Source organism: Palaemon carinicauda, chromosome 12 (assembly GCF_036898095.1).
Source record: "Palaemon carinicauda isolate YSFRI2023 chromosome 12, ASM3689809v2, whole genome shotgun sequence".
Lineage (NCBI taxonomy): Eukaryota > Metazoa > Arthropoda > Malacostraca > Decapoda > Palaemonidae > Palaemon > Palaemon carinicauda.
In genome coordinates, this window is record NC_090736.1 from 136289276 (window position 1) to 136302830 (window position 13555).

Consider the following 13555-nt stretch of genomic DNA (forward strand, 5'->3'; position numbering starts at 1 on the left):
ACAACCTCACTCGCATCTTTTGACAATTTAACACCTTCTTTTGCTATTAACGGCACACCTTTCCATACCTTCGTACATACACTACCATCTTCATTCAAATAAAATTCCCCACAAAATTTACCCTTAACTTTCATCTCTATCATATTTACATTAGGATGCACAATCATACCGCATTTTTTCAAGAAGTTATAACCTAACAACACATCGTATTTGTCATTTACTCCCTCAACCACATAAAAATCATTATCTTCCATCATCAGCCCCCCAATCATGACATTTTCACGCAACTTTCCTTGCACAGACATACTTAAATTACCGATACCTTTCACTTCACCTTTACACCCCCTAAATTCACACACATCCCTTACCTTATCGTATGCATTCCTAAACATTAAATTGACACCACAACCAGTATCAATCAGACCAACTAGCTCTATTCCCTTAAAATTTACTTTTGCACTCATGCAGTCATAAGCTCTTTCGCCCATCACGTCTTCATGTAGTAAACCTTCACGAACATGCATCACATTCACTCCGCACACACTCGAGGACTCACCCAGCTGAACCCTCTTACACTCTAGTTTCCCGAACATCCTGGCTGATTTACTCCCTTCTTCCTACATACCCTAGCTACATGCCCATCTGCACCACATTCAGTACACTTACCCCGTGGCTCCTTGCACATTCTAGCATAATGACCATCCTTACCACAATTACCACAAATCACATTCATACGATTACTACGACATCCACTCGCTATGTGCCCAGTCATACCACACCGATAACATTTTATCCCTTTCTCTTTCTTGCACTCACTAATTCTATGCCCTACCTCACCACATCCAAAACAAGCACCAAGAGCCCATCTACATTCATTCTTCTTATGTCCTACTTTCCCACATCTATAACACTTCTCTTCACGGATACAACTACCTGACCTATCTTGCGGCGCACTAGCACTCCTATCCCTCCAAACCTGATTCCCTTGCCTAAACCCTTCATTTGTCCTTACAGGTATTCCCACATTACTCGCCCTAACACTCCTATCTACTACACTATCAGCTACCCTCATCGGTCCTCTCATAACAGCATCTCTAAAACTAACAAATTCTGGCACACTTTCCTCCATTCCAGTTCTTACACTCACAGATTTACTTTCTTTCATACACCTATCCAACTCGTAATCCTCAACTATCTCTAAAATATCATCCCATGTCAATCTTTCTTTCGTCCACCTCATTTTCTCCTTCCGTTTCAAATTGACAAACTCGGCAACATTCTCGGGTACAGTAGCCAAAAACTTCCTCATTAACTCCTTATTCTCATTTATACCTTCATCCCCATACTTCTTCCTAGCTAACGTTTCCAACCTACATACGTACATTGATATCGCTTCTCCTGCATTCATCCGTGCTTCATCAAAATCATTCTTACGCTTATACTTAACACTCCCTTTCATACGTTTTACCTGCTCAATTATTCTCTTTTTCACACTTTCATAATCAACGTCCCCTACACTCATTATCACTCCATACATCGTCAACAAATACCCAGTCAAATATTCTCCTAACTCCCTAGCCCAAACTCTTTTACTATCACCATACTTATCCTGACAATACCTCTCATACTCCTTGAAAAAATCATATACATCCCTACTGCTATGCTCATTGAACCTTTCACACCGAGGTACCTCTCTCATAAACACAGTCTTACACACATCACGTTCATTCTCACTGCTATCATCACTGTCTACTCCCTTGTTACCTTCTTCCTCATTCGAATATAATGAATCCACTTCCACACTTAAATTCCTATCCTTAACCATTCCTTTCTTACCCTTTTTCTTACTTACCACTTTCACCCATTCACGATCGTCCTTGCTATCAGCCTGATACTTTTTCTTCCCTTTCTTCACATCACTTTTACCTTTCCTTTCATCTTTCCTCTCACCTTTCTGTTCATCCTTACTATGCCTAATTCCCTTATCTTCAATATCACCATCACTATTACTACTATCACTATCACTTCCTTTCCCATTATCACTAACCTTAACCTTCTCATCCACTATCAACCCATTACCCGAAGCTGAGGACACTCCTCCGACTGCACCTTCCCCCATTATAGTTTTCATCATCCCCATGACTTGCCCCATCATATCTTCCATTCGTTTCTCCATTCGTTCTTCATTCTCTCGCATCCTCATCTCAACACCCTCTTCCACTCTCTCTACAGTTCCCTTCAACTCCCTAAGCTCCTTCTGCATCGCCGCATTCTCCCAGTTCAACCTCTCATTCTCTACTAGCAACCTCTCCTCACGCTCCTTACTCAGCCGCAATTCCTCCCTCAAAACCCTTAATTGCTCCTCCATTTTTCATCAACCTTAATCCTAAATTCTTAACCTAATTCCGTCCTTCGTCCAACAGTCCAGCTTCTATCCCACCTCGGCAGTCCCTGTTCGGGCGCCAAAATAATGTGGCGGGATGTTGCAAAAACAACCCCCACACCCTTGAATCTTACTTACTTACAATGGTCTCCACAAAACAAACTTTCCCCTTACGTAATCTACAACCAGACTCTTGGACAAAAGGACAAAACAAAACAAAACATAACCTTAAAACTATAATTCTTAAACCTTAAAATAAATCATAAACCATCAACATTCAAAATAAATACTTTAAACCAATCAAAACTTAACACTTTAAACTAATCAAAACTTAACACTATAAGATAAATAAAACTAAATATATAATTAACAAAAAAACCTTTTCGCAATCCAATAAATCCTAACGAAACTTAAAACTAACCGCAACCCAAACATGAAAACACAAAACACACATATTACGAGTTCAACACCAAAATTTGTATGCTCATATATATTATTTGCAACACAGTCGTTCACAAACTGCCGAACTGTCTTTCACGGCACAACCCTCAATCTGTGATTAACAGGTTAAACTGTATGGCAAGTTGCCACCACTGCCTCCCTAATCGGGGTCGTAATCATCATCGTCATCATCCTTATCATCATTATCATCATCAATAGCAGCAATCAAAGTAAACAGGCCAGGTCATCGACAATCGTTAATCCAAAAAAAAGCAGTCTAAATATGATCAGTTCCAGGCCAGGTCATCAACAGTAATCCACTTTCTAGAAATTTAGTCACTCCAAAGGAGGAATCGCAGCCTGCCAAAATAAAAAAGAAAAACACTTACGAACACTTCTAGCTAACTGAACTATCGCACTATAATCAAAGATAAATAATAAATTGTTCCTATCATTCACAATCACGACAAGCAAAGATAAACAAAACTGTACTTACTTTGAAAATCAAAAACCACTTCCACGCTGGTCAGAAAAATATAAATGTAATCCAGCTCTCACACAACTGCCTTATGCTGCAGTCAAATAAAAAAAGCATTCGCTCCGAAACATTCACCACTGTCGTAACCTTACTAAAAATGTAAACAAACAATCTCATTTATACCAACAGTCTTCCTCACCACAAACGATCGTTACACTAACTACTTTCGCTCGCTAACACAATACTCTCTCTCTCTCTCTCTCTCTCTCTCTCTCTCTCTCTCTCTCTCTCTCTCTCTCTCTCTCTCTCACACACAGGATTTGGCAAAACAAAAATAAAAATAAAGCAAAAATAAATCCTCCACAGCTTCAACAAAGAAAGTAGCCCAGTGAGGAAGGGAAATAAGGAAACTACAAGTAATTAACTACTAAAATGAAATAATTTAAGAAAAACAACATTAACACAAATCTTTCACATATAAACTATAAAAACTTTAAAAAATCAAGAGGAAGAGAAATAAGATTGAATAGTGTGCCCGAGTGTACCCTCAAGCAAGAGAACTCTACTCCAAGACAGTGAAAGACCATGGTCCAGATGCTATGGTACTATCAAAAACCAGAGAACAATGGTTTGATTTTGGAGTGTCCTTCTCCTAGAAGAGTAGCTTACCAAAGCTAAAGAGTCTCTTCTACCCTTACCAAGAGGAAAGTAGCCACTGAACAATTACAGTGCAGTAGTTAACCCCTTAAGAGAAAATGAATTGTTTGTTCCTTTTAGTGTTGTCAAGTGTTGGAGGACAGAGGAGACTATGTAAAGAATAAGCCAGACTACTCAGTGTATGTGTAGGGAAAGGGGAAATGAGCTGTAACCAGAGAGAAGGATCCAATGTAGTACTGTCTGGCCAGTCTCATTACCCAATAACTCTCTAGCGGTAGTATCTCAACGGATGGCTGGTGCCCTGGCCAACCTACGACCTGGCAAGAAATATATTCGGGTCAGACACTGAAACATAAATGAAATGCACTTACTCCTTAAATCAAGTGTATAAGAGAATAAAATCTTTCTCTCTCTCTCTCTCTCTCTCTCTCTCTCTCTCTCTCTCTCTCTCTCTCTCTCTCTCTCTCTCTCTCTCTCCAAGGGCCTTCGGATTAACAAAGAATTATTCGGAAGTAATTATGACATAAAAAGGAAATCAAATAACCAAAGAGAAGAAATAACAAAGGAAAGGATCAACAGGATGCCAAGAAACAGCCTGGACAGAAAGGGCTTCTTAAGCGATGAGCTTTGATATATATATATATATATATATATATATATATATATATATATATATATATATATATATATATATATATGTCAATAACACTCGAGGTTTTTTTTTTTTTTTTTCAAATCAGCCATAAATACCATTTAATATCGAATTCGCTGTGACATGGGAACTTAGAGTCTTAGACGCACAAGGAAATTCCCTTTCATGATAACTAGCCCAGCCCGGCCAGGGACTCGAACCTATGATCGATAGAAATAAGGATAAACATTAGCCTGTTTTGACCACCCGGCAATTAGATAATAAAAAACAAATGAAATTAATTAAACTTAAGTAAAATTGGACAATCGTTGCTGGAGGAAATCAAGCTGACAGATAAGGATGACAAACAGAAGCAGAGAGAGAGAGAGAGAGAGAGAGAGAGAGAGAGGGAGAGAGAGAGGATATCCTTTTTTGAAATGTCAAATGTCATCAGCAAGACGTCATCTCATCCACAAAGTAACAAACAGATTAGCAGTTAATGAAACCGGGAGTGGTTTAGTTCAAAAGCACTTGATAATGGATTATCTTTATATATTATAGTGAATTGGGTGTATTTATCAATAAACCTTTTAATTGACTACTAACTAACACATATCAAGCCTACTAGAGTGTCCCTGGTTGTATTTCCGTTGCTAAAACGAAGAGGTTTAGTCATCTTACAAATCCGGTAGGAAATGTGAACTATATTTACATTTTCTTCTGATCCCAGGACGCCATTTGTTCTTTACTAGTACTTCACTAGCTTACAGAGACGCAACAAGACAGAGCCTCTTCCTCAGAAGTGATTAAGTAAAAAGAAAAATCAAGTGAAACTTTTCAGTGACGAGCCAAAGAGGAACCACGAATTCATTTCTCCAGAGGACTCAGAAGTGAGTTTGACCAACTGGGATCAATTTCTTGACAGGATTCCAACGACCAACTATGGTGAAACTACTGCTCTTCCCTTTTGCACTGATTCTGACCTTTGCGTCTGTTCAAGCAGGTAAGAATCACTTCGCTTTAAGGTTAAAAGAGACTTTTTAGCCATGTTAAGCAGATCTTTCTAGGAGGAGGACACTCCAAAATCAAACATATGTTCTCTAGTCTTGGGTAGTGCCATTGCCTCTGTACTATGGTATTCCAATGTCTTGGAGTAATGTTCTTTTGCTTGAGGGTATATTTGGGCACACTATACTATATGTTTTTCTTCCTCTTGTTATTTTGAAGATTTTATAGTTTATATAAGAAAGATATATTTTAATGTTGTTAATGTTATTGAAATATTTTATTTCATTTTTCATTAAGTTTCTTGTTGCTAATTTTTTTCCTTATTTCCTTCCCTCACTAGGCTACTTTCCCAGTTGGAGCCCTTGGGATTATAGCATCTTGCTTTTCTAACAAGGGTTGTAGCTTAGCAAGCAATAATAATAATAATAATAATAATAATAATAATAATAATAATAATAATAATTAAAATAATAATAATAATAATAATAATAATAATAATAATAATAATAATTTATGATATACTTTAGTAAGAAAGAAAAATGTGGGTCTTATAAATGCCTTGAAATGAAAATAAAATCTAAGTGGCCTATCAAAGTTTGCTAGAAATTTGGAAGCAAACGATTCTTTAAAATAAAAAAATAAAAAATTAATATGAATTTCGAAACACATGAAGGATTTCCAGCAAGGCTTCACACAACTTCATGACCGATCTCACAAGGTCTCCCCCTCTTCGACGGAGGTTATGATTCCATTTTTTCAAGGGGATTAACGTCAATTTATTGAAATTATTAGTATTAACGAAATCATTACGGTAATCATTAAAATTATTATCATTGAAATTATTAAAATTAATTTTCATTTGACTAACCACAGGAACTATTTAAACAAATCAAACGATAAACTTTGAAATGTGAATGCAGGTATCATTAAAAAAGGCAGCTCAGTTGCATATTATTATTATTATTATTATTATTATTATTATTATTATTATTATTATTATTAGCTAAGCTACAACCAAAGTTTGAAAAGCTGGATGCTACAGTACCCAGAGCTCCAACAGGGAAAAATAACCCAGCGAGGAAAGAAAATGAGGAAATAAATAAACTATTTGAGAAGTAATGAACAATTGAGATTAAAATATGTAACTACCAAAGATGAATACCACTGCAGCCCACTCTCCAGTGACTGAATCCTTCATGCACAGCCCTTCACCAAGGACTTAGGCTAAGACCCAGTAGTAAGAATTCCTTCATGACGTCATGAAAATATGGAATAAAGTGCTTGCTTAACGTTCTTTATCATATTAAACATATGACAAAAAATTAAAAAGATTTTTTAAACTGTTATTAGATGAAACTATAAGAGAGATTACTCGAGTGCCATATGTGGATGAGATTATGGTGAGATGTAGATGGAGATGGTTTGGGCATGCTCTTCGCACTCCCCAAGAGAGATTAGTTCACAAAACTTTTAACTAGGCTCCACAAGGCACTAGAAGAGTTGGAAGACCCAGACCTACATGTTTGGCGTGAAGTAGGAGATGTTGAATGGAAAAGTATTGATTTAAAACCTCAAGCTTGAGACGAATGGCAAAATCTAACAAAGACCATTGCGTCGATATGCGTAGGATTATGATGATAATAATGGTGATGATGATGATGACTGAATATTTATATTTCAGTCGTTGTCTTCAGACTTGGGGACACTACGTAGCAGCTACTTTTTACTACATGAACCAAATTAACCTATTGATGTTTGGAATGGCGATATACTGTCTTAAACCCTTCCCTAAATTCCCAATATATTACTTCCTCAAGACTAGTTATTTTCACTGGTTCCTAACAGAGTAATGAAGAACTTTTTTAATTAAAGTTAAAATTACAGCATATCTTATAACACGCTTTGCTTTAAGCCTTCTTTTACAATGTCCAAACTCATTCTCTCTTCCAGATGACGAGTTCAACATCACTGATGCGAATAAATCTTGGACATTCAGAGTGGCATTTCCTTCTACTTCTCTTCTAGCTTTTTCGACCAACGCTATAAAGAACAAAATCACCTTCGAAGGATTTCTGAATTTACGAAACAATCCTCAGCGACTATTTGAACATACATACAATTCATTCCAATCAAATCCATGGAATTTATTTACAATTCATAGAACTTATTTGGTAAGTATCAAAAGTCTTCGATCACTCAATGAATTCTCTGACCCCACAAAACCGTAATGATGCAATCAAAAAATAAGAACAAAAATCAATAATTTATTGGTGATTACTTTTTAAAAAAACCATTCTTTTGTGAACACTTTCTTTAGCTTTCAAATTTAAATATTTATTTCATTTTGAATCAAAGATGAAAATTTTCAAGTTAACTTTGGATACAAAAGACTTAGTTTATTGGAAAATCTCTGTCAAAAAGGGTCTCTTAACGGTTTAAAAGTCCTTAATGAATGGCAGAGGCAAGGGACAGTGACATTACCCTAGCAGGACAATGCCCTATGCACATTTTGGCACGAGTTTCATGCAAATTGGATAAAAATTGACCACGATACAGCAAAAAGATGTTTTTGACCTTTACATGGCCTTGAACTTTGACCCAATAAATTCCAGAATATAATTAAATTGTCGTTGGATCATGGCCAATCATTCCACCAAATTTCATGAGTTTCTGTCAAACAATTTTTGAGTTATGCGAATCACAAACGAACAAACACACAAACATAAATAAACAGATACACGCCTATCAAATCATGAGCCTTCGCAACGAAGTTTATAAGGTAATATAATTCTTTCTTTATTGTTCTTTCATATTCCAAATAAATATTCATACTCACTTTTGAGCTACCAAACACTCAAAGGAAAAAAACTATTTCTGTAAACTGCTGTTAGTTACACCATTAAGGTATTTTCTGCTTCTATGTGTCATTAACTGATTAGTGAAACTATAATAAAATTGGTTTACAATTGATATTTCTAACAGGCAAATGATTGTTAGCCTAATATGACGGATATATCTAAATGTTGTGAAAAATTTTCAATACAATGTCTTTTCAAAGTTTTTCTCTCCAAGGGAGTGACTATTTATCCAGGCTACAGAACATATGAGGTAAATCAGTCATATGATTTAAATATCACAATCAAGAGCACCAAAAACACTGCCTGGAAATTTTGTGACAACATATATGGATGTGGTGAGTCAATGTTCTTTTATATCCTCTTTTGGAAAGTCCTCAATTTCTATATATTCCTAATACTGTATCATGAAATTAATATATTCACAATGTTAATTAAAAAATCATTTCAGTTTTATTTCTACGCTGTGCGATACTCAAAGTACCTAAGAATGTATACGGCAGACAGATCTTGTAGTTCCTCTAGTGCGTAGGGTTTCCTTGTGTGACAGGACCAGGAAAACAGCTCTTAAAGTAAAGTCGAGTCAAGTATGGTCATTTGGACTAACAACAGAGCAAATGCCTCTGTCCCATCCTAATATCTCGTGTTTTCCATCTTCTTTCTTAGCTCACTTTCTTAGTAACATCCATCTCCTTGGCTCTGCGATTTGATTTGAGCTGTGCTGTTTAACCAGTGGGGATACCTTGACGGAGTGAAAGTGTTTGAGTATATCTAAGATCAGCAAAGCTGTACTAGTCAAGGCCACCAATGCTAGGTTGGTTTAATGTGAGCGATCAGACGAAAATCTACTGCCAGCACCAATCCGCACTTGCCAGCGTGATGATGAAATCTGGCCAAACACCAAATATGAATTGACATATCTGACGTCTTTGTCCTGCTGTGGACTAGAAACTAATGCATTTTATGTAGTTGTTTAAGCTAAAGTAATCTAACAAAACTCTATTGCATATCTTCCAGCACTAACTCACCCTGCAAAGCAAAGCACTAATGACTCATGCACTGTCCCAACGCCAAGCACCAGAGAGACTGCTCTGAACTTCACATCAATTATTTTACTAAGTATCTGTTGTGTGTTGGTCGCTATCGTGATAGGAATGACTGTTTACATCATCCGAGGGAGAAGAGCTTCACTTAATGGTAAATATTTGCTGTAAATAAGACTTATTCTCTTTAACACTAACGATTATCACCGTTTCAAAGTGAGCAGTTTCCTCTGATGAAGTTGAAGATTTGTTTAACCCTATATTAAAGACAATTCTGTCATATTATATACACAGTCTTTAACATAGATAAGTGATAATACAGCCAATAGATATATTCCTACAAACATTCCTGTCATTCACATAAGCACAAAAACTTACAAGCAGCGCAATCAGAACAACTACACCTTTTATTCGACGGCACAAGCGGTGGTTGAGAACCCAATGTTGAGAGAAACCTGATTTTTAAAAAATTAGTTACTGCCAAAATTACTGCCAAACTTCATACACAAAATATTAAGGATTCAAATCAGGCACAACATTTTGCATACTATCAAGTTAAAATCAGGTTATGTTGTTATTGATAAAGGGGTTTCTCTAATGGTCCCATAATCTGTCTCAGGTACTCTGAAACCTTCAACCCTGTTATGGAAAAAGACAAGTATTCCGTCTTGGATGCTGCACCTGACAGAATAGATATCTCTTTCCTAAAATGAAACTTATGAGGGTTTTGGTAGATTATTGGAAACGTCCCTGTCTGGCGATATGCTGGACCGGGGTTTGGGAATCGCTCAAACTCAATAGTTTCTAGTAGTGTCTGCAACCTCACCATCCTTGTGAGCCGGGTATCGGGAGAGTCTATAGGTCTACCTGCTGAGTCATCAACAGCCATTACCTGGCCCTCCCTGGTCCTAACTCAGGCATTGATCATACGTATATTTGATCAGTCACTAGGACATTATTGCTGTTCCTCGCCTTTGCAATTCATGAGCGACCTTTTATTAAAAAACAAAATGATTCTTTGAGAGTAGAGGTCGTTTACAATTGAAATTTGTCTCTAAATCGGAAGAGGTTTAAGTCAAACGCTAAAAAGCAATTATATGGGATCACAAATCAATAAAAAATGTAAAAAAAAATTTGGAATTGCATGATGTAAAGCCTATTTTATATGGTGTAAAATGTGAATAACAAGATGTGTATAACAACAAGAAATGTAGAACATCGCATAAAAATAGAATGATAACAATTAAGTAAATCTTCGTCTTCAGCTTAAATGAAAAAGACAATTTCAGATATAATCTACAACAAACCTCTTAATACGTAATCAAATGTACAGTAGGACACAGGAATTCCTGGCACATCCTGCTCTGAGAAAGTGCAACTAATCGACCCTTACTCCGGAGCAAAAACTCACCATGCAGTAAAGGCGTGGCAGGGTGCACTCCCCCAGAGCGAGGTGGACCATGCATTCCTGTGTCCAACTGTACCTTATGTGGACACAGGAATTATACTCCGTTCGATGTTCTCTTTTCTTGGGCTTATGTAAAAGCCATTGTTCTCTAGTCTTGGGTAGTGCCAGAGCCTCTGTACCATGGTCTTCCACTGTCTAGGGTTAAAGTTCTCTTGCTTGAGGGTACACTTGGGCATACTACTCTATCTTATTTCTCTTCCTCTTGTTTTGTTAAAGTTTTCATAGTTTATATAGGAGATATTAATTTCAATGTTGTTACTGCTCTTGAAATATTGTATTTTTCTTTGTTTCCTTTCCTTACTGGGCCATTTTCCCTGTTGGAGCCCCTGAGACTATATCATCCTGCCTTTCCAACTAGGCTTGTAGCTTAGCAAGTAATAATAACAATAATAATTCCGTTTCAGAGCCTGGATCGAACATGAATTCAGAGGCTATTTACGAGGATGTCCAGCTGCCAGGCAATGTTTTCAGAGCACAACAGAACCATGAAATCAAAAACGTCATCTATGGAGCAGTGATTCCGAGACAGGCATGAGGACAGGGGTAATGCAGGGTGATCCTCTGCCTCCCTGGTGGTTTTCATGGATGCCATGAACACAGGAAGAAGGCCATAATCAATATGCAAGTCACGTCCTTTCAGTGGCACAAACTGAGAAAAAGAGTACAGATAATATGAATTAAGTTCCAAACAAGAATCTAACTTAGAATCTAACTTACAAGAGAGAAATTTTCATTTTTTTCCTAAGTCTATTTCACCTGGTAAAAGATCATGATGATTTAGTTGGAAAGTGAAGCGTTGAAAAAATTCCCTGCTGTTCTCTTGGAGGTAAATAGAATATAATAAATCTATTTGGTGATATCATGTAATTGAAAAGATGTATTAAGGTTACACTGATTCAAAGAGATGATGACCGAGATCCGACTACTCAGATGTGGTAAAAAGTAGAAATATTGATGATTCACTGTAAAATATCTGCCACAATCTCTTTCTGTATAAAATATCTTTACTTTTAGCCAAACAACATTTCCTTATGTTGAAAATGAGACCAGAGCTTAGAATAACTGGTCCTAATCTGAAAGGAAAATGTTATGTAGGTGGCCTTTTCTAAGTCTCAAAACCCTGTATGGTTTTCATTTCATTGTGGGCACCTTTATTTAATTATTTCTTTAACCTTAAAAACCTTATTCTAATGTATGCATATTCAATTTCTGTATTTACATTTTCGTTACATAGTAGCGTAGCTAGAAATTTAGGGTCTGGGGGGGGGGCTGACTTAGTAAAGAGAACCTGCTCCCCCTTACCGAATAGTAATTCTAATTGTATACTTCCATTTTTTTTCTGACCCTGCTTTGGAGGGACCCCTCTCTTGGAGGCCAAGGGGGGCCTTTTCAAAAAGGTCCCCCACTCTTAGCTACGCCACTGAACAGACTTATATTTGTTTCATAATTTACTTAAGCTTCCAATTAATCTTCATTTATGCATTAATAAGGAGAGACAACCTTATTTGAAGCCACATAGTGGATCTAATAAGTCTCTTACTTTCATGTCTGGCAAATAAAAATGTTCTCAAAGACCTTGGAGTTTTCATGAGTATTAGGAAATGTCTTTGTGTAATTATAACTGTTTTTAAATGAGTCTTTCAGGACAAAAAAAAATAAAGAATATTCAAAATAGCATTATTATTATCACTTGTGAATTCCATGTATATCCATGCGAATCTTTATTATTATTATTATTAATTATTATTATTATTATTATTATTATTATTATTATTATCATTACTTTCTATGCTACAACCCTAAATGGAAAAGCAAAATGCTATAAGTCTATAAGCCTGAGGGCTTCAACAAAGAAAGTAGCCCAGTGAGGAAGGGAAATAAGGAAACTACAAGTAATTAACAACTAAAATAAAATAATTTAAGAAAAACAACATCAGCACAAATCTTTCACATATAAACTATAAAAACTTTAACAAAACCAGAGGAAGAAAAATATGATAGAATAGTGTTCCCAAGTGTACCCTTAAGCAAGAGAACTCTACCCCAAGACAGTGAAAGACCATGGTCCAGAGGCTATGGTACTATCCAAGACCAGAGAACAATGGTTTGATTTTGGAGTGTCCTTCTCCTAGAAGAGAACCTTACCATAGCTAAAGAGTCTCTTCTACCCTTACCAAGAGGAAAGTAGACACTGAACAATTACAGTGCAGTAGTTAACCCCTTAAGCGAGAATGAATTGTTGGGTAATCTCAGTGTTGTCAGGTGTATGAGGACAGAGGAGAATATGTAAAGAATAAGCCAGACTACTCAGTGTATGTATAGGCAAAGGGAAAATGAGCCATAACCAGAGAGAAGAATCCAATGTAGTACTGTCTGGCCAGTCTCATTACCCAATAACTCTCTAGCGGTAGTAGCTCAACGAATGGATGGTGCCCTGGCCAACCTACTACCTGGCAAGAAATATATTCGGGTCAGACACTGAAACATAAATGATATGCACTTACTCCTTAGATCAAGTGTATAAAAGATATATATATATATATATATATATATATATATATATATATATATATATATATATATATATGTAT

General features: G+C 36.4%; 2 protein-coding genes across 3 annotated transcripts; one reads left to right on the plus strand and one right to left on the minus strand.

Annotated features, from left to right (window-relative positions):
• Positions 1-441: 441 nt before the first annotated feature.
• LOC137651307 (uncharacterized) lies at positions 442-3530 on the minus strand. The gene is made up of 2 exons (XM_068384575.1): positions 3321-3530; positions 442-3184 (listed from the first exon to the last, which is right to left on the minus strand). Exon 2 carries the CDS (start codon positions 2366-2368, stop codon positions 578-580), a length of 1791 nt encoding a protein of 596 aa, XP_068240676.1. The 5' UTR covers positions 2369-3184; positions 3321-3530; the 3' UTR covers positions 442-577.
• Positions 3531-5077: 1547 nt separating this feature from the next.
• On the plus strand, positions 5078-12628 carry LOC137651308 (uncharacterized). 2 transcript variants are annotated; one of them, XM_068384576.1, is made up of 5 exons: positions 5081-5593; positions 7549-7769; positions 8671-8791; positions 9471-9650; positions 11369-12627. In XM_068384576.1, exons 1-5 carry the CDS (start codon positions 5533-5535, stop codon positions 11497-11499), a joined length of 714 nt encoding a protein of 237 aa, XP_068240677.1. In that variant the 5' UTR covers positions 5081-5532; the 3' UTR covers positions 11500-12627. The 2 variants fall into 2 exon arrangements, with proteins under 2 accessions (XP_068240678.1, XP_068240677.1); XM_068384577.1 differs by lacking the exon at positions 9471-9650 and having other exon boundaries at positions 5078-5593; positions 11369-12628.
• The last annotated feature ends 927 nt before the right edge of the window (positions 12629-13555 follow it).